Source organism: Dipodomys spectabilis, unplaced genomic scaffold (assembly GCF_019054845.1).
Source record: "Dipodomys spectabilis isolate Male_0828 unplaced genomic scaffold, ASM1905484v1 ptg000118l, whole genome shotgun sequence".
Classification (NCBI taxonomy): domain Eukaryota; kingdom Metazoa; phylum Chordata; class Mammalia; order Rodentia; family Heteromyidae; genus Dipodomys; species Dipodomys spectabilis.
The window spans coordinates 1,041,893-1,062,793 of record NW_024870795.1 but is presented as its reverse complement, the minus strand read 5'-3'; the positions used below and the strand labels follow the sequence as shown (position 1 = coordinate 1,062,793).

The window sequence follows — 20,901 nt, the reverse complement described above, 5'->3', positions numbered from 1 at the left end:
TACTGGTCTACCTTTGTCTGTGTCTCTGTCTCTGTTTGAGTCTCTGTGTGTCTCTGTCTCTATCTTTGTCTCCCCTACACACACATACTCTTCTCTCTCTGACTTCCTGGGTAAGCGTCTACTTATCCTCTGGGATTCATTCTTCTCTTAAAATTAATTTACTTTATTGATATTATAGAAGTGATGTACACAGGGATTACAACTACATGAGTCAGGTAATGAGTCAATATCATTTCATACAGTGCCTTCTATTCCCTCATTCTCTCCTAGTCCCTCCCTCCCACTCCACCCACAAGTTGTATAGTCCACTTTCACCAATGTCCAGTGAGCTCTACTGCTGCACCTTTTTTACCCTTTTTCTCTCAAGTTCTGTACCCTCCCCCACCTGCCCAAAGACATACACTTGAATGAATACACCATACATAAGGTAAATAAGAAAGAATCATCTAGCTGGGCACTGGTGGCTCACGCCCATAATCCTAGCTACTCAGGAGGCTGAGATCTGAGGATCATGGTTCAAAGCCGGCCCTAGCAGGAAAGTCTGTGAGACTCTTATCTCCAATAAACCACCAGAAAACCAGAAGTGGTGCTGTGGCTCAAGTGGTAGAGCGCTAGCCTTGAGTTGAGCTGAGGGACAGCGCCCAGGCCCAGAGTTCAAGCCCCACGACCAGTGAAAGGAAGGAAGGAAGGAAGGAAGGAAGGAAGGAAGGAAGAAAGAAAGAAAGAAAGAAAGAGAGAAAGAAAGAGAGAAAGAGACAGAGAAAGAAAGAAATAGAAAGAAAGAGAGAGAAAGAAATAGAAAGAAAGAGAGAGAAAGAAAGAATCATCTAAAACTTGTTTTTAAAAAGGCATAAAGGGAAAAAAAGAGGTTACTTGTTCCGTACCTTGGAGTTCCTTTCAGTAGTATACAGTATTACTTTATGTAAATATGAAGAGCACTTAGGCATTGTGCTTTTGTGTTTCTCTCCTAAGAGTATCCTCTTTTGGTCTCACTGTATGTGAGGATCTAGAATCCTGTATAATTTATCAAATCTCAGTGCATTTAGATACAACTTCTGCTTATCAGACAGAACATGTGCCATTTGTCTCTCAGATTGGCTTAACCTCATTTAATATGATTTGTTCTAGTTCCATCCATTTCCCTGCAAATGACATGATATTCTTTCTAATGGCTGCATAACATTCCATTGTACATAGGTACCATATCTTTAGGACCCACTCATCTATTGTGGGGCATCTGGGCTGTTTCCATATCTTAGCTATTGTGAGTAGTGCAGCAATGAACATGGATGTGTTGGTGTCTTTATGGTATCCCGGGTCATGATGTTCATGGTAGATGCCAAGGAGTGGTATGGCTGGGTCATAGGGAAGGTCTGTGCTTAGTTTGCTGAGGAACCTCCAGAGTGCTTTCCAGATTGGTTGTACTAGTTTACATTCCCATCAGCAGTGCAGTAGGGTTCCTTTTTCCCCACATCCCTACCAACATTTGTTCTTGTTCAAATTCATGATGTTGGTCAGTCTTACTGGGGTGAGATAGAATCTCAGAGTTGTTTTGATTTGCATTTCCTTTATGGCTATGGATGATGTTTCTTTTCCATTCTTCCCTCTTCTCAGAATTCTCTCCTTAGCTCCCTTGCCCACTTAGGGATTGGTTTATTGGCTTTGGGTGGAGTTCACTCTTATGACTATGTGGGATTCCAGGAAATGAGTTTTGCCTGGGCCCTATCTGCTTAGTTTTGACACAACAATGAAAAATGATTAAAATCAAGAACAAGGATTCAGCTCAGTGCCTGGTTGTTAGGTCATGTATCTCTGAATGTGAATCTCCATTATCACCTGCCCAGGCTGCCCTGTGTCCCAAGACACATCACCTAATATCCTCAGGCCTCTGTTTCCTGCTTCTAGTGTGAACTAGAGTAATCATAGTAGGACCAGCTTCACCTGGTATGGGTGACAACCCAGAAATGGGTCAGGTGGAAGAGGCTGGCTATGTCTCTCCTCCAAACCAATGAGGGAAGCTCTGGGTCTGCATCAGAATGTGGCACATAGTAGGTGCCCAGGAAAAATTTGCTGAGTGAATGCTCCACTCTCTAGCATCATTGTAACCTACTGGCCTAGCCATACTTCCAATATCATATACATATACATATATATATACACATATACATATACATATATGAGCACATATACATATGCATGTGTGCCTGATGCTTAGCTCAGAGGCCCTCAGGATCTCAGAACTAAACTCCCTGTCTCTCTCACAGCCAGTTCCAGGTTTGAACTCAGAGCCTTGGCATTGTCCCTTAGATTTTTCACTCAAACTTAGCACTCTACCACTTGAGCCACAGCTCCACTTCTGGATTTTTTTTTGGTAGTTTGCTGGAGATAAGATTGTCACAGACTTGGGCTGGGAAGGTGGCTCAGTGGTAGAGTGCTTGCCTTGCATGCATGAGGCCCTGGGTTCAATTCCTTAGCACCACATAAGCAGAAAAAGCCAGAAGTGGCGCTGTGGCTCAAGTGGTAGAGTGCTTGCCTTGAGCTGAAGAGCTGAGGGACAGTGCCCAGGCCAAGAGCTCAGGCAAAATATAAATAAATAAATAAAGAGTGTCACAGACTTTCCTGTCCCAACTGGCTTTGAGTCTCAGTCCTCAGATCTCAGTATCCTGAGTAGCTACGAGTACAGGTTTGAGCCATTGGCACCTGGGCCAACTGTCAGTCCTTTTCAGTCTCCTTCTTCCTGGTAATGGATCCAGCCATAGATCTACCCTGCCAAGGCTCTGAAGGCAGAGACTTCTCATCCTTCTGAATCCCTTTGAATCCCAGCACCCAGGACAGATCCTCAGACCTCAGCCTCTCCCATGGCTAGGATGAGCCACCGATATCCAGTTGATGCCTATATGTTTAAACAGCTTGCCAATTTCTCAAAAATTTGGCTATGGGTATTTGTCAGCCAATTCAAGCTGACTCTGGTATACTGATGCCAAGTCAGGATGCCCGGTGCTTCACGTATGAGGCCCAGGGTTCAAACCCTAGTACCACAGGAGGGGCTGGACCTTCCTTCCAGTCTGGTTTCTGTTGCTTCCTCCATCCAGAACGGTCTACATGCTCTCTTTCTAAATGGCAAAGCCTCCTTATGGTCTCCCATGTTCCTGGTGGAGGCTAGAAGGAACCTTAGCACAGACTAGTGCTCTGACTGGTGAGGCCTCAGACGGCTCTGGAGGTGTGTAAGCCCCCACACCCATGATCCCAGCACGCTTCACTTGTCTCAATTCTAGTCCAAACCAAGGATCCTTTCTCAGGCAGCGTTCCAGCCAGGCCTTATGGAGAAGCAAAGGCAAAGCTCCGCCCCCAGGGGCGTCTCCATCTCCTCCCTTCCCCTCTTCCTATGTGGGCATCCTCCCCACCTCCCTCCCTCACCCTCCCTCTCTAGCCCTCCTTCCTTCTTCTCCCCTGTTCTCTCCCCTCCATCTTTCCACCTCTTTCCCTTCTTACCTGTTTCCCCTCCGCTCTCTTCTCTTACCCAACTCCTAGTCATCCTTCTGCATTCACACACGGATCTTTCAAGAACGGTTTAGTGCTCCTGACACCGGGCCAGGTAAAGGAAACAACTGAGAGCTCTGTCCTCATGGAGACCCTGAATTCTCACGGAAGGAGACAGAAATAGACAAGTAACTAAGCAAAATGCGTGGTTTGTCAAGTGCTGGTAAACTTTGGGGGAAGGAAGGTGGGATGTGCGTTCTCTCTCTCTCTCTCTCTCTCACACACACACACACATAGGGCTGCTGAACAGACTCTTTAAATAGGTAGCTTAAAAAGATATGGTCAAGATGGTGACAGTTGACCAAAGCTATGAAGGAATTAAAGGAGCAAGCTTTGGGGATACACAAGAGAAGAATGAATGTTCCTGATAGGTAGAAGAGCAGGTGCAAAGGCTCTGGAGTGGAGGTCTGGCTCTGAGCAGGAGGAACAAAGAAGCTTGGTCTCCCTTTGCCAAAAAAGTCTTATGAACCCACCCTATCCCGACCTGAAGGTCTTGCACTCCGAGCTCCCCCGGCACCCTGCACTATCTCTCATCAAACCTCCTACCAGACCATGCCACAGTGGCCCTCCACCAAGCTGGGAGCAACCTGTGTCTTTTATTATGCCCTGTCTGTGGCATATCGTAAATTTACTGACTACCTAACCAAATCAATCAGTGTATGAGCTAGACCATGAGCCCTTACAGATGTATCAGCTCTGTCCCTAGAAGTACCTGCTACGCTGTATGGCACAGACTGGGTCCCAGAAAGAACATGTTGATGCAATGACAGATTAAAAATAGCTAACACTTGCTAAGCACAAATACTACACTAAGTTCCTTACACGCCTTATCAAATTTTATTCCCTAAAAAGATCCAACAAAGTAGATACTGTTATCAGGTTGTTGACTTGTTTGTCCTAAAGCTGCCTCTACACAAATTGTGGCCCAAAGATTTCTGTGCACACAGTGAATGGAAGCCTAGCTTGATGTTCAAACAGCCTTTCCTTACTAGGAATAGTAACCTACTCTCGGAATCTATCGGCCAATCACAAGTGGCCTCTTGTCTAAACCGTGTTCAGAGAAGACAGACATGAGCTGGAGCCAATCAGGTGGCTCTATCTCCTTTCCATAGTCACATGCTCTTTTCTGGCTACACAATCAGACCTTGGTATCCACGGGCATGTGATTCCAAAATGGAAAATGCTCGGGCAGCAGAGAGTTCGCTGCTCAAAACCAAAACTCGACCTATACCACACATATAATAGGTGTAAGGACCCCATATCAGAACCCCATAGAGTAGGCTGCATTAATGTCACAAAATAACTGTTGTACACATGAGTTCACCAATACCTTAGATATTTTTCATGCCCTTTATCTAGGAACCTGAAGAAGCCTGGTTCGCTTTTCCTGTAAGCATGCACTGTCCACTGGAAACATGACATCTTCCAACACACCTCCAACTTTCAAGTTAGCACGTACATTAAGCACACTGCCTTTCCTTTCTGGCATGGGAGAATTACCCCAACTTTTGCCTTGTTTGGGGGAAGCAGATTTTCACCACCTAGAAGCAGGAAAGACTCAATGGAACACAGTGATTCCATGACTAACCATAATGGAACAGCCACTGAGCTGCAGAGTGCACATGTGTGGTCATTTAAATACTTTTGTTTTGGGCATTTCTTCTGATTTTTAAAAAGAAATTTTTAACCAATAGCTCACGCCTGTAATCCTAGCTACTCAGGAGGCTGAGATCTGATGATCACCGTTCAAAATCAGCAGGGGCAGAAAAGTCTGTGAGACTCTTTCTTCTCTCCAATGAACCACCAAAAAGCTGGAAATGGAGCTGTGGCTCAAGTGGTAGAACACCAGCCTTAAGAGGAAAAGCTCAGGGAGACAGTTTTTGTTTGTTTGTTTTTTTTTGGACTGTATTTGATCAAAGCTGTGTGCAATAAATCCACCAATAAAGCAGGATCACTGCACAGGGCCTGCCCAGTGGCAGGGCGGAGTTCTGAATTCCTTTTGGTCTGGAGTGCTTCCTAACCCTGGATGGCCACAGTAACAAAAATCAATCCGTGTCTGCAGAAGTAGACTTGCTGGGATTTTCTCTTTTTATGGCAGGCACCTCGCAAAACACTGAGGCTCAAAGAAAAGGAAGTCCCAACCTGTCCAGCAGGCAGCGGGTCAGTGGTAAAGCTCTGAGGCAAACCCCATCAGTGCGATTCCTACACAAAGGAAACCTGGGAGGGAGAGAGAAAGAGGCCATGAGGGAGGGCAAGAAGGGAAGGGAAGAAAGGAAGGAGGGAGGGGAGGAAGGAGGGGGAGAGAGGGAGAAAGGGAAGAGCCAGAAATGGATCCCACAGCCACAGAATCTCTTTGGCATCCGGCTGGAAGTGGACCACTTCTTTTCCTGAAGAGTATTATTTTCTTGTGGTTTGGGTTCATGAGGAACCCAGGCAAGGTCCCAGCTGAGCATAAATGGAACTCCTGACCCACTCCATAATGACTGTCCTGACTTTGTGCCTCCTTTCAGGAATGAGCTTCTTTTACATGAAGAACATCCCAACACTCACCTTGTGACACACAAGGGTAGAGGACCCCAGCAGTCTTAGTGGTCGCTGACAGGGGCTGTGTCCAGCCCTCCCAGGACCCCCTCTTAGGCTACCACTCCCCCATCCTTCCCTCTCCAGTACATTTGCCCCTCCCAGATCAAGCCACCCCATGAAGTCACTGACCTCTTTGACCCGACTTCAGGTCCTGCCCTTGGGGCCTGCCCCCACCAACAGCCTCCTCAGACAGAGTCTGGAGCCCCAGGGTGCCAGCCACCAGCCAGAACATTGGGACCCTAAGCTGTGGATGGAGAAAGAGCAGCCTGATGGCTTCTAGAGTCCCAATGCCCACAGTGGGGACTGAAAGGAACAGAGGCCTGCTGGGAGGAGAAACTTCTGCCCATACCCAGCCATGCGTCACCCTGCTCAGGCCTCAGTGGCTTCACCACCAGGCAAAGTTGAAGCCTGATGCTGCCTCTGTCACCACAGGAGCCTGGGCAGTCACGCAGGGCATTCCAGAGGGGGTGGACTGGAGGCCTGCATTTGTTATCCAGTTATCCAGGTCACAGCCTTATCCACTTCAAAAGCTTTCCCTAATCCCATCAGCCTGGTGCAGCACCCGCCCCCCCCCCCTCCTGCTGTGGCCCTATACCATCTGACAGGCTGCTAAGTGTCTCCAATAGCTGAGAACCCAGGGCCCCTAAGAAGCAGGAACATAGACTCTACAGACACACACACACACACACACACACACACACACACACACACACACACACACACACACACACACACACACACACACACACACACCAGACCTGGGCTACAAGAAAAAAGACAGGAGTTACAAGGGCCACAGAAGATGCACAGATATTTCTGGAACCCACCACTGACAGTGAAGACCTTTGCCCAGAAATGCATTGCTCTTATTTATTGAAGTATGTCTTCCTGAGAAGCTGATGTGCTCCAGTCTAAGGCTGGGATGTGAGATGCATAAGTCCTTCCCTTGGGGGCTTGGAGTTTAATCATGGAGAATGCGTGTGCACTTGTCACCCAACCACAGCAAAAGCAGAGGGGACGCACAAAGGACAAATAAAAATAAGAACAGATGCTCAGCATCACACGTCATTAGAGAATTGCACATTTAAACTGTAAGGAGTCTTCACATGCCTGCTTAAATGACTAAGTTACAAAACACTGATAAAAAGCAATGCCTTATCAAATCGCCAGAAGACACGGCAGAACCTTACAGGTAATATTCCCAATGGAAAGAAGCCAGGATAAAAGTGCTGCAGCCTGTATGATTCTAACTTTTGCAAAATTCTTGACATTCTGCAAAAGGCAAAACCTTAGAGATCGCATGTTTCCTGTTACTATGCTTGGATTCTGAAATGTCCTCCAAAGGCCATGTATAAGGGCTAGGTCCTCAGCCTGTGGTTCTATGAGGAGGTAGTCAAAGCTTTAGGAGATGGAGATAGAGGCCTGGAGAAAGGAAGTGAGTCACTGGGGGGCGTGCCCTTTAGGGAAGGAGCCTGGCCCCTCCCTCTCTCTCTGCTTCAGTTTTCCTCTTCCACCACCACTGGCTCCCACTTGAACTTCTGCTCTGCCACAGGCCCAAGTGATCCCAGACATCCTAAACTGTGAACTGAAAGAAATCTTTCCTCCTTTTCAGTTGTTTATCTCCCCTCCTCTCCCTCCCCCTACACACATCCCCACCCCCCTGGCCAGGTATTTTCTCATACTGACAGATGGTCAGCACTGGGTGTTTGGGGGAGGTAGTACACAGAACAGGAGTTTGGAGAGTGGGAAAGTGCTCTGCATGGTGTTGTGAGAATGGACCCGTGTCATCCCACATGGCCCAAGGGCCATAGAAAGTTCAACACTCGACTAAACCCTGATGCAAACTATGGGCTTCCTTTGATTGTGATGTCTCTGTGTGCCACATGGGAGCAGGAGTGGACAGTGGCAGGAGACAGTGTGTTTGGGGTACAGGGGTGATGGGAGACAGAGAGAGAGAAGGAAAGGGAGAAGTAGAGAAGCAACAATCTGAAAGATTGACTTCCAGGAGCTCAGATTAGGATCTGGTCCACCTGGGCACAGGACTAAGCAGAGGAGGAGATGTCCACAGAAGAATAAAGCCAGTCAGTGTTGTCTCTGAGACAATAAATCTAGGCTTGTATAAGCTGCTAAGTTTGTGGTGGCATATTATCCAAAGTAGATAACTAAAAGTTACCTAACTTAAAAGGGGGAGGAAATGAGGTAGGAAGACGAAAATGGATAGAAAGTAAGTTCCCAGTCAGTAGCTCTCAATTTGTTTCACATGGCATTGTTTCACATATCCTCTGTGTCAACCAGCTTTCTGTTACCATAAATAATATTCCTGATATATTAGCTTATAAAGAGCAAAGGTTTGAAGCTGGACGTGGTGGTCCAGGCCTGTAATCCTAACACCCAGGAAACAAAAGCAAGGGGATCACAAGTTGGAATTTTTGGCTCACAGTTTCAGGAAGTTTCAGTTCAGAATCACTTGACCCATGAATTTCTGGGCTTCTCGGGAGACAGCACATCATGGTAAGAGCTCATGGTGGAAGCAGTTCCTTCCCTCGTGGTGGGCAGGAAGCAAAGAGATAAGAAGAAATCAGGGTCCCGATAGCCCCACCAAAGTAACTTCCTTCCACTTTAGAGGACAGGCCCCCAAGGACCTCACTTTCACTTCAGAGGATATACCCCCTGTGACCTCACTCCCCCACCCCCAAGGACCTCACTTTCACGTCAGAGGACATACCCCCTGTGACCTCACTCCCCCACCCCCAAGGACCTCACTTTCACGTCAGAGGACATACCCCCTGTGACCTCACTCCCCCCCCTCCTTATAGGCTCCATCTCCTCAGACCCTCCACCTCCCAAGAGCACCCTGGGCTGGGGACAAAGCCCTTAACGCACGAGTCCTTGACCAACACTTATCCAACCCATAATACATTAATTTACCATGATTTGATACAAGGAAAAGCTCTTCCCCTGCAGAAAAATTCAAATGCTTCATCTTGAAGGGCTGAGGGAGCCGGAAAAACACCAAATAACAGTTGTTGTAGCCAAAAAACTATTTTAGTTGATGATAAAATGCTAAAATTAGAGAGTAAAAGAAGTATACTAAGAATGGGATTACATTATCTAAACTATCTCCCTCCAGGAGATTTAAATAAAAAAGGAAAAACCTGGCAGATACCCCCATAGCCAAGTCATTAAAGTGAGCATCAAGAGGAAGGAGCCAGGGCTGCCGATGTGTTTCAGTGGTAGAGTGAAGCCTGGCATTGTTGAGGTCTGAGTTTGATCCCTAGCACTGAATTAAAAAGGTAATGAGAGCCAGGTGCCAGTGACTCCTGCCTGTAATCTTAGATACTCAAAAGACTGAGCTCTGAGGGTTGAGGTTCAAAGCCAACCCAACCCAAGCAGAAAGACTGTGAGACTCTTATCTCCATGTAATCAGCAAAAAGCCAGAAGTGGATGAATAACACAAGTGGTAGAGCCTTAGTTATGAGGAAAAAAGCTAAGCAAGATTGTGAAGTCCTCAGTTCAAGTCTTAGTACTAGTGCGCGCGCACACGCGCGCGCGCACACACACACGTACACGTAAGGAGATTTATTAATTCTATTTACTGTTGATAAGATTCATTGAGAATCATCTCTGTAATATTCGTGCCAAAAATGTACATCTTTCATCAGACAAATCTAAATGAAGAAACATTCCACAGAAACTTGACCAGTACTTCTCAAAAATATCAAGAGCATATAAAACAAAAATATATAAAAACAGCCAGGTGCCAGTGGCTCATGCCTGTAATCCTAGCTACTCAGGAGGCTGAGATCTGAGGATCACGGTTCAAAGCCAGCCCGGGCAGGAAAGTCTGTGAGACTCTTATCTCCAATAAACCACTAGAAAAAAAAATGAAGTGGCGCTGTGACTCAAGTGGTAGAGTGCTCACCTTGAGCTGAAGAGCATAGGGATATCACCCAAGCCCAGAGTTCAAGCCCCACCACCGACAAAAAACAAAAAATTACATATATGTTATCTATATATACACACGCATATATATCATTGTTACCCACTAGAGGAGACCAAAAAGATGTGAGAGCTGCCAAGTGAAATCCTGAAAACTATGAATCCTTCTTATCCATGACATGGATATCTTTCTGTGTTCCTCTGTCCACTATAACTTTGGCCATCTGTGTTTTAGAATTTTCATTGTGCAAACCTTCTACTCCCTGTAAATTAATTTATACCATTTTAAGTAACTATTTGGAAGTTCTTTCTTCATTTTTTTTGGGGGGGGGAGGTCCAGTTGTGGGGCCTGAACTCTGGGCCTGGGCACTGTCCCTCAGCTCTTCAGCTCAAAGCTAGAGCTCTACCACTTGAGCCACAGCGCCACTTCCAGCCTTTTTTTTCTGCTTATGTGGTGCTGAGGAATCGAACCCAGGGCCTCATGAATGCAAGGCAAGCTCTACCACTGGGCCACCTTCCCAGCCCTTCATTTCTTTCTTAATAGTTCACTATACACATATTACTTTTATATCCTATGAAGCTGTATTGAATGCATTTATAAATCCTAATGGATTTTTGAGGATTATTTGGGGTTTTCTATGTATGAAATTATGTAATCTGCAAATATGGACAACTTGAATCCTTCTTTTCCAATTTGGCTGTACTTTCTTTCTTTTTGCCCAATTTCTCTTGCTAAACTATACAACTGTGGGTGGGGATGAGAGAGAAAAACTGGGAGAGAGAGCGAGGGAAGGGGTGACATTGTCCAAAAAGAAATGTACTCTTTACCTGACTTATATAACTGTACATATCCATTCTAACAACAATTTTTTAAATGTTAAGATATTGTGTGATTTTTATTTATAGCTTTTGTAGTCTGAGGTACGTTATTTCTACATCAAACTTGTTGAAAGGTTTTATTATGAAAGAATGTTGTCTTTCGTGTGTGTGTGTGTGTGTGTGTGTGTGTGGGCACACACGCTAGTCCTGGAGCTTGAATTTGGCTGGGCAATCTATCACTTGAACTGCAGCTCTTTTTTTTTTGGCAATTAATTGGAGATAAGAGTCTCATGGACTTTCCTACCTGATCTGACTTCAAATCGCAATCCTCAGATCTCAGCCTCCTGAATAGTTAAGATTACAGGCATGAGCCACCAATGTCTGACAAAAGTGTGATCTTTTTGATCTGCAGTTGGATTTGGTTATGAAGATTTTGTTGAGAATTTTTGTGTCTTTGTTCCTCATGGAATGTCTGGTTTTCTGTTTTCCCCCAGCATTTTCGTACGGCCTCTTCCACCAAGCCTGAGCCTCCTAGGAATGGACATTTGTCCAAGGGCTTAGACTTGATGTTGAGTGGAAGAAGGCAAGCAAGAGGCCAAATTATAGACTTTGAATTCCCAGAAGAAAAAAAAAAAAGCCCATCAAAGATGAGAAATAAAAGAACACTGAGATCACCAGAGCCCAGGACTTTGAGAGCAATTCTGCCCAAAGCTGGGACCTGACACTGGAACAACAGGGGAGCGGAAGGCTACTGAGATAACAAATCTCCCAAAGTCTGCGGGGATGAGCCACCGCAGGGGATGAGCCCTCGGAACCTTGTGGGCTGCTGTAGGCTGGAACCCAGGTAACCCTGCATACAGTGGCTCGTAGAGTTCCAGGGATGCGTTCCTTTGCTGGCTTTCTACTAGGAAGTCGGGTCCGTCTACCAAAAGAGCTCTGTGAACAGCAGCAGCCAAGCCTCTCCCGTGGGCTCCTTCTGAGGGCCGACATGGAGGATGTGCCTCAGGCTCTGTCCCCTACTTACAGTACTGTAGTGCTGGAAATACTGGACACCTGCTGTGGAAGCATTGTCCTGACTCTGCCTTCCCCTTCACCCAGCGTTCCCCTGTGTGTTCCTGCACGCATGCATGACTCTCATTACTTCTGGCAGTAGCCAGGGCAGCAGACGGCAGCAGGCAGCAGCAGACGGCAGCAGGCAGCTGCAGACAGCGCCCTCTAATGTCACAACATGTTACAGCCCCTGGGAGTTCCAGAAACCAGGGCCCACAGTTTCTCTCCAGCCTTCTGTCTTTCTTCAGCCTTAGCTCTCCATCTCTCTTCCTTCTCTCTCCTTCCAAAAACCCCACTGCCACTCCAGCTCCCTATTGGTTTTTTCCCCTGGTCGCTGTCATCACCATGGCCAGGGTGATGACTGCCCCTGCCGACAGGTGCTAGCTCTGCTGCTGAGTCGGCCTCCACTGTCACGGCTGCCCCCCAGAGCCTGCCCCTGCTGCAGCCTCCCGCCCTCTGCTCACGTAACCAGCGTGGTCTGCTCTACGAACGGCAGAGACCAGAGAGGCCAGAAAAGACCACTCAAGAGCAGCCTTTTGACGCGTCAGCCAAAGATGGTTGTGCCCAGGCAAATGGAGCAAAGGTTGTAGTGAGACCAAAGCGGCCCAGGAGGAAACTGGGAGCCGGCTGCTGGGAGGTTCAAGATGGATCCTAAACCAGATGATACTCTCAAGGAAAACTTAATTTTTGATATCATAGCCAGAAAAATTAACCAACTTCCAGAAGCAGATAGGAATGTCCTTGAATATGGACTTAACACTGCTTTCTGTGGCTTAATAGGTAATAGTTTTTTTCGACATGCCTTGCATGTTACAAAGGCTCCAGTGGCATCTGGATTACCAATGGCAGTGATGCCTTTTGACAGCTAATGTGGCTTACAAAGGTTTTGTAAGTTTACCTTTGAGTACAGGTGATTTGAGTTATGAAACCTGTCCCGTGACACCGGGTGGACTTATTGGTCTAGTTGTGGGTAGTCTGTACCCTATTATCTTGGCTATTCCTGTAAATGGTGGTCTAGCAGCCAGGGATGGATCAGCGCTGCTACCAGATGAAGCAAACATCTTAACTTACTGGATCAGGATTTCTAAACCTGTCTTTAGAAAAATGTTATTTCCTATTTTACTTCAGACTGCATTTGCAGCATACCTTGGATCTAGACAATATAAGCTACTCATAAAGGTTCTTCAGTTACCTGAACCTGACCTAAAAATGACTTAAAACAAATAAAATAAATTGGTGGGGGGAAAAGAAAAGAAAGAGCAGCCTTTATCGGCCCTGGTGTTATACCACCAGGGGGCAGAAAAGGAGAGAGCATCAGAAAAAGGCTCTCAACAAGTAGCCAAAAGCCTGCTCAGGCCAGTAATGGGGGTGTGGCAAAGATGACCACATCACTAGTGGCATGGTGGCCCCTTGTGCAAATGAAGGACTGGGTTTGTCCCCATCATAAGCCTTCTACTGAGTCACTAAGGGAAGAGCGCCCCCTCCAGAATGGTGGAAATGGCTGCAGGTCATCTAGAGCCACCCAAAGGCTGTGACAGCAAAAGAAATCTAGTGCAATCTGTTTGACAGGACAGTGCCATCAGCAGCCAGAGGTGGGTTTCAGCAGCAGACAGATGTAGTTGGTATGTTTCTCCCTCAAGGTGTCCGTGGGGTATGCAAAGTAGCCAAGGCTGGCAAAGGGCAGCCTGGATGGCTGGTCCTTCACTCCCAGAAGCCTCAACACCAGAAAAGGATCTCACCTCACTCATTTGGAAAGCCAAATCATGAGCCAGGTGCTGGTGGCTCATCCCTGTAATCCTAGCTACTCAGGAGGCTGAGAGCTGAGGATCCTGGTTCAAAACCAGCCTAGAGAGTAAAGTCCATGAGAATCTTATCTCCAATTAATCACAAAAAAACTGTGGTGTGTGGCTCAAATGGTACAGTGCTAGCCTTGAGCAAGCTCAGGGACAGTCCCCAGACCCAGAGTTCAAGCCCCAGGACTGGCAGAAAGAAAGAAGGAAGGAAGGAAGGAAAGAGAAAGAAGAAAGAAAGAGAAAGAAGAAAGAAAGAACAAAAGAAAGAAAGAGAGAGAGAAGTGGCGCTGTGGCTCAGTAGTAGAGTGCTAGCCTTGAGCAAAAGAAGCTCAGGGACAGTGCCAGGGCCCTGAGTTCAAGACCCAGGACTGATACACAAAAAAGAAAGAGAAAAGAGAGAGAGGAAAGAAGGAAAGAAGGAAGGAAGGAAGGAAGGGAGGGAGGAAAGGAGGGAGGGAGGGAGGGAGAGAGGGAGGCAGGGAGGGAGGGAGGAAGGAAGGGAGGGAGAGAGGGAAGGGGGGAAGGAAGGAAGGAAGACAAGCAGGCCAAACCACTCAGCCCCTAGCATCTCAGCCTACTTATAGGAAAAATGAACATTAAAAGAGCTACTTACAGCTGAATGATTATTGCTCTTACCTGTAATCCTAGCTATTCAGAAGGCTGAGGTATGAGATCATGATTCAAAGCTAGCTCAAGCAGACAAATCCAGAGACTGGAGGGATGTGTGTGGCTTATGCAGTAGATCATCAGCCTTGAGTAGAAAAAGCTAAGGGAGATGGCTCTGGTCCTGAGTTCAAACATGGTACTGGCAGCAAACAAACAACAAATACATAAATAAACATGAGCTGCTTATAATAAAGGTTTATTATCATCAGCAGTGCTTTAATAGTAGTCCACAGTATTCTAACCATGTTTAGTTCCTGCCTCAATACCCCAGGGAGAGAAGTAGATCTCTTTTTTTGCCTCTTTTGGCTTTTTCTGTGTATGTGGTACTGAGGAATCGAACCCAGGGCTTCATGCATGCTAGCCAAAGCACTCTACCATTAAGCCACCTTCCCAGCCCCAGAAGTAGATCTCTTTAAACTGTCAAAAATAAATTTGCATTTTCAAGAGGGAAGATTCCTGAGTTGCTTGCTCTTAGTATACACTACATCATTTTGCAATCATTTCAGATCTCAACTCTCAACAGCTTAATGGAAAACAAGACGTTCATTTCTTACTCATACTGGGTCCCCTGAGGTGTATGTGTGTATGTGTGCAGGGGTGGGGTGAGTACATTCTGCTGCCCTCCACTCTGTGACTCAGTGTGCATCTACCTTAGGGCTCTCCCTAAGGGACACAGAAGGGCCAGAGGCCCGCTCTGTCTGACCTTGCCTGGGCTGGGACAGGACCCTTCCCACCAATGCTCCTGTGTGAAGCCCTATCAGGAAAACACACCTGGGAGGGGTAGAGAGCAAGCCAGGTGCCCAGATGAGAAGACCATGGGCCTCTACTCTCGTGGTATACTTTTTGAGTATGTGTGATGTCAATCCTAGGGCTTGAACTTACAGCCTGGGCATTCTCCCTGAGATTTTGTGCTCAAGACTAGTACTTCACCACTTCAACCATAGCTCCACTCCCAGCATTTTTTTTGGTTGTGGGGCCTGAAGTCTGGGCCTGGGCGCTGTCCCTCAGCTCTTCAGCTCAAGGCTAGCACTCTACCACTTGAGCCACAGCACCACTTCTGGCTTTTTCTGTTTATGTGGTGCTGAGGAATCGAACCCAGGGCCTCATGCATGCAAGGCAAGCACTCTACCACTGAGCCACCTTTCCAGCCCCCACTCCCAGCTTTTTGATGTTTAATTGGGGATAAGAGTCTCAGACTTTCCTGTCTGGGCAGGCTTTGGACAAGGATCCTTAGATGTCAGCCTCCTGAGCAGCTAGGATTACAGGTATGAGCCACCAGTGCCTAGTTTGTAGTGATATTTTAAAGACTAGTGGTGGGGTGGCTTCCTTAGGTCCATACAAGCCAAGTTCTTCACACAGATTGGAGAACAGGGGAGAAAAAATAAAGACGTTTACTTTAGGGAACTAAAGTCACCATGTCCTTGAAAACGTTAATGCATTAATGATCCCTGGAGCATTAATGGGACTGTCTCTAAACAGTCAAGGACCAAGCCTAGGGGGGAGGCAGCATTTGGTGAGACTTTGAAGACTCAAATGGGATGAGAGAGGAAGAGAATGATGGAGAAAGAGGAGAAGATGGAGGCTCTGGGCCCAGTTAGGTGGAAAGAGATTCTACCCATTGACCCCTGTGGGGTCCCCAAGGGCAGGATTCGGGATACAATCTGCATCACCTCCCACGATCTATTTGCACAGGCCCTAGAGCTTTAGCGTGAGTCTGTATTGCTGCGAATGAGTGAGTAACTGACGCAATGAATCACGCCAAAGATCCTCTTTCTTATTCTCCAGCGCTGCATTGCACAGAAGGAAGGAGCACTCCTTGCACAGTAAACCATCCTATTGGCTTCAAGAATAGAAGGGCCTGGGGGCTGGGAAGGTGGCTCAGTGGTAGAGCGCTTGCCTTGCATGCAAGAGGCTCTGGGTTCAATTCCCCAGCACCACATAAGCAAAAAGAAAAAAAGCCGGAAGTGGCGCTGTGGCTCAAGTGGTAGAGCGCTAGCCTTGAGCTGAAGAGCTGAGGGACAGCGCCCAGGCCCAGAGTTCAGGCCCCACAACCGGATCCCCCCCCCCCCCAAAAAAAAAAAACAGTTCAAGGAGAGTGCACATGCGTGGGCATGCATGCATATGTACAGATTGGCACTTGATAGTCCAATTGAGAAGACTTTAATAAACTGTTTACAGGGCTGGGAAGGTGGCTCAGTGGTAGAGCGCTTGCCTTGCATGCCTGAGGCCCTGGGTCGATTCCCCAGCACCACATAAGCAAAAAAGGAAAAAAGCCGGAAGTGGTTCTAGGGCTCAAGTGGTAGAGCACTAGCCTTGAGCTGAAGAGCTGAGGAATAGCACCCAGGCCCAGGGTTCAGGCCCCACAAGTGGACCCGCCCCCCCCAAAAAAGAATGGAAGGGCCTGTCCACCCTGGAAAGGGGCTGCAGGGAGGGAACTGACTGGCAGCCACACCAGTACTCCTTGTGGAAATCCCCTCAGTGGGGAGCTGGGAACACGAAATGCATTCTGGTAAACTCATGCATGGCAGGAAAGGTTTTCCAATCTTCAATACTTATTTTTTCCTGCTGAAGGAGGAGGGGGCAGGAGCATTGGGCATGCAAATCTTGGAGTTTGATCATCTGCCACACCCCGCAATACCTCACCCTGTGCCTCACCCACCTCTAAACTTTCAGGGGAAGAAGCTATTTAAGGGCAGTCCAAGTTCAAGAAAAATAAGTCACTGGAGGAAGTGTTTATGCCAGCATCCTCTGAAAGGTAGAAACCCAGAAATCACTGCCCTTTGCTGCCTTCAACTAGGGGTGTGTGTGTGTGTGTGTGTGTGTGTGTGTGTGTCTGCATGTGAGCGTGTATGTGGGGGAGAGCGGCCATGCACATGGGGTTGGGAAGCCTGAATCTTAGTTTTACTTCAGGAAGAAAATTCGGGGGGAGTGAGATCCATGGATGAAATCCCCAATCCCTGAATCTAGTGTGGGTTCCAAGATGAAGGAAGTATCTTCATGGGAAGACACACCCTCTGAGCTCAGGACCCTCCCAGGCATGCTCCCAGGCATGAACCTGCTTTCAGCCTCACAGGAGCTCCCGGTCAGATGAGGAGAGAGGAGGAAGTCTCATTATGGCATCCTGTGGGGTCCCCGTGGGTCTGGGGCTGCATGTGTGCAAAGCCGCTCCGCAGAGCTGGAAGGGTCAGGAGTTGATGAGTGAGGTCACCCCGTGTGCGTTCGTGTGGCAGACGTGCTCCTCAGGATGCACCCTTGATACAGAAGCACATCTGTTAGCCTCAGGATTGTCTAGTTGGGCAACAGAGCAAGGACTGGGCAGAAGATAAGATGACTGGGGGAGAGAGGGGAGAGAGAAGATTCCAGGCCAATTCTTCCATACTTGTCCCCCACAGAGCCATCACCATGAAGACCCTCCTGCTGCTAGCCATGCTCGTGGCCTTTGGTAAGAGCTGACTCGGCATTCTGAGCTCAGAAGTAGGCACCCATGCCTCAGTTTCCCTCCACTGCAGCAGCCCTGTGTGTGGGGGTGAAGGAGTGGAAGAATAACAGAGAGAGGCAGGGGAAAGGACAGCAGAGTGGATGCACCGTGACCACGCCATTTCTCAATGTGCTTCTAGGCTTCATGCAGGCCCACGGGAGTCTCCTAGATTTCCACAGGATGATCCTGTTCAAGACAGGAAAGAGAGCTGACATCAGTTATGGAGCCTATGGTTGCCACTGCGGCTGGGGTGGCAAAGGGACCCCCAAAGACGCAACAGACAGGTGAGTTCTACTCCCCTTCCTTCCCTTCAACTCTCCTTTTCCTCCACTCAGTTCTGGACCCAGCAGGCTTGGGACCTGCCAGATCCCAGCTAGAAAAGTGTTTTGTGTGATACAGACTCTGCCTTAGACTGCCCTAGAGTCATTGGGGCTCTGCCCAGGGTTGAGGGTATGGAGATGACGGATCTCGGGGCTCCATGTGCCATTATCCTGGGTGAGAAGACAATGCCAACCGGACATCCTTCCACCAGGTGCTGTGCCACCCACGACTGTTGCTACAGCCGTCTGAAGAAACGTGGATGTGGAACGAAACTTCTAGGCTACAAGTTTACCTACCGAGGGGGCCAGATCACCTGTTCTGGTAAGAAAGAGCCTTGTGACAGCACCGAGTTTCCCTTAGAAGTTTTTCTGAGTGTCTAGCATGAAGGGATGTGTGCCGGCACCAGCACACTTGAGAAGTTCAATGTCAACTTTAAGTAGGGAAATGAGGAATCAGGTGGGAAAAGGTCCAATAGGAAGTAAACGAAAAGACAAAACATAGCTAAATGCCCGGTGCCTCCTGCAGAGCTTGACATTTAAGCTGGGTCAGGAAAAAGGTAGAAACAGGGAAGAGGAGACTGGGAACATGTCCAGGAAAGAACAGGTACCCTGGGGGACTGAAGACCCAGAGGAGATGTGAGGAGGAATTGGGGTTGGGGACAAGGCAGGATCGGATCAAACCAGGTCTTCCTGGCCAGTGTCTGGATTTTGACCTAAAGCAATAGAAGCAGTCTAACAAAGGAATGGCAGATTGGTGTGGGGCAGGGACAGAATAGAAGAGAGCAGTTACTGCCACAATGCTGGAGAGAGAGAGCAGCAGCTTGGCATAAACAAAGGTGTCTGAATGGAAGGGGTGGGGTGAAATTCAGAGGTGCAGGAGGAGAATCTACAGAGCAGGGTGACTGCCCTGTGGAGACATGGAGATAATGAGTTCCTATCTGTGACCTGTGAGGGGTGGTTGGTACGGGGAGGGAAAGAACACAGGAGAGGTTCTGGTAGGGAGTGGGAGTAGGACTCATTGGAGCAGGTATAGGCTCAGGCTCCTCCAGAATGTCCAGTGAGTGGCTAGTATACAACTGGATATGTGAAGGGGCAGCTCAGAGGATGATCTGCCCTGAGATAGTTAGCTGTGTTTGCTCATTCACTGGATGGCTAAAGGAAGCAGAAAGGCTCAACAGAACTCTAGGAATGGACTGTATGAAGCCAAATGGACACAAAAGAGGGGTGATACATGATGCATGACCTGTTTGGCCAAGGCCATCATGATGTTGACTGACAGCTGCTCTGGACTGAGAGGGGGAGAGATAGAGGGAGGAGAGAGGAAGGGAGGGAGGGAGGGAGAAGGGGAGGGACAGAGAAAGGAAGGAAAGAAGGAAGGAAGGAAAGAGAGGAAGGGAAGGAAGGGAAGGAAGGAAGGAAGGAAGGAAGGAAGGAAGGAAGGAAGGAAGGAAGGAAGGAAGGAAGAAAGGAAGGAAGGAAGGAAGAAAGGAAGGAAGGAAGGAAGGAAGGAAGGAAGGAAGGAAGGAAGGAAGGAAGGAAGGAAGGAAGGGAATTGCAAAAGCATGGTGGCTAGAAGACCTCTGACAGTCCCATTTTGGTGGCTTTGTGACATGGAACTAGCAACCCACAAGCAGGAATGTGGATCTACTCAGCCAGAAGAATCTGGAACCTGGTGCTTGTCTCTGGTGAGGTAGAAGCATGTAGAGCCAGAGCTGAGCTTTCTTCCTCTCAAGGAGCCAGGAAATACTGTGAGTGTTTGTTTGTTTTGACTTTCAGCAAATCAGGACTCTTGCAGGAGGCAGTTGTGCCAATGTGACAAAGCTGCTGCGAACTGTTTTGCTCAGAACAGGAAAAGCTACAGTATAAAGTACCAGTTCTTTCCCAATCGCTTCTGCAGAGGGAAGGCACCCCGATGCTGAGAAGCCCCTCCATGCAGAGTCTCCTCTAACAACTGTCTTCTTACCCCAGCCACGTTCCCAGAGATCACTCTTGTCCCATCCCAGAGTTACCAGGAGGCCTTCTGCCCCGACCCAGAATCACAGCCCAAAGCCTGGGAGGGGTCTGACTGGCCTCTTCCCCTACCACCCTTGGTTTAAGCTGCCATGCGCCTCTCCCACCATTCCCCTCCATGGCTGACATCTGCTCAGCAGTGGGAGTACACTCGTGGGAGAGGGGAGTCTCTTCTAAATAAAACAAGTTATCATCTAAACACATCTGTGTGTTTGTACGCATGTTCTTAGTGTGATAACACACCGGCTGGGACAAAGTGGCATACAACACTCCTGCTAAAAGTCCAGGCTCTGGTAAGCCAAGCCTAAATAGACAAATGGCACATGTTTCCTGCCATATGTGGAAGCTAGGTCTAATATACACTGGAACATGGTACATTATACACATGGTACATTATACAGGAGTCTGGGCATTCACACGCCATGAAACCAAAGGAGGATATTCTTAGGAGAGGAGCACAAAGGTGCAATGCCTGTGTGCATCTGATCATATCATTTATTGACATGAACTCCAGGAAATGGAAACAAGAGGGTTTCTTTTTCTTTGTTGCTGTTTTTCTTTTCTTTTTGTGTTGTTTGTTCATTTGTCTGTCTTAGAGAGGGTAAGTCAGGCACAGAAATGGAGAGACAAAGGGTGAACAAATTCAGCAGTGGCACTCACCGGACACTACGTTAAAAATGAACTATGTGATAAATGACAAGAG

General features: G+C 47.7%; 1 protein-coding gene, 1 non-coding gene and 1 pseudogene across 2 annotated transcripts; all 3 read left to right on the top strand.

The window, feature by feature from the left end:
• The first annotated feature begins 12,499 nt into the window (after nt 1-12,499).
• On the top strand, nt 12,500-13,170 carry LOC122115322 (annotated as a pseudogene).
• Nucleotides 13,171-16,262: 3,092 nt separating this feature from the next.
• Trnaa-ugc lies at nt 16,263-16,327 on the top strand. Its single transcript has one exon. It is a non-coding gene; the product is annotated as a tRNA-Ala (tRNA).
• Nucleotides 16,328-17,110: 783 nt separating this feature from the next.
• On the top strand, nt 17,111-20,348 carry Pla2g2a (phospholipase A2 group IIA). The gene is made up of 5 exons (XM_042688695.1): nt 17,111-17,145; nt 17,783-17,832; nt 18,008-18,152; nt 18,401-18,510; nt 19,965-20,348. Exons 1-5 carry the CDS (start codon nt 17,126-17,128, stop codon nt 20,105-20,107), a joined length of 468 nt encoding a protein of 155 aa, XP_042544629.1. The 5' UTR covers nt 17,111-17,125; the 3' UTR covers nt 20,108-20,348.
• Nucleotides 20,349-20,901: the final 553 nt, after the last annotated feature.

Bases quoted from the DNA above. Each gene is read 5' to 3' on its own strand.
- Pla2g2a (XM_042688695.1), top strand. From the start codon at position 17,126: ATGCCAGCATCCTCTGAAAG. The intron at 17,146-17,782 runs GTAGAAACCCAG...TGTCCCCCACAG, and splicing joins ATGCCAGCATCCTCTGAAAG to AGCCATCACCATGAAGACCC. The intron at 17,833-18,007 runs GTAAGAGCTGAC...ATGTGCTTCTAG, and splicing joins AGCCATGCTCGTGGCCTTTG to GCTTCATGCAGGCCCACGGG.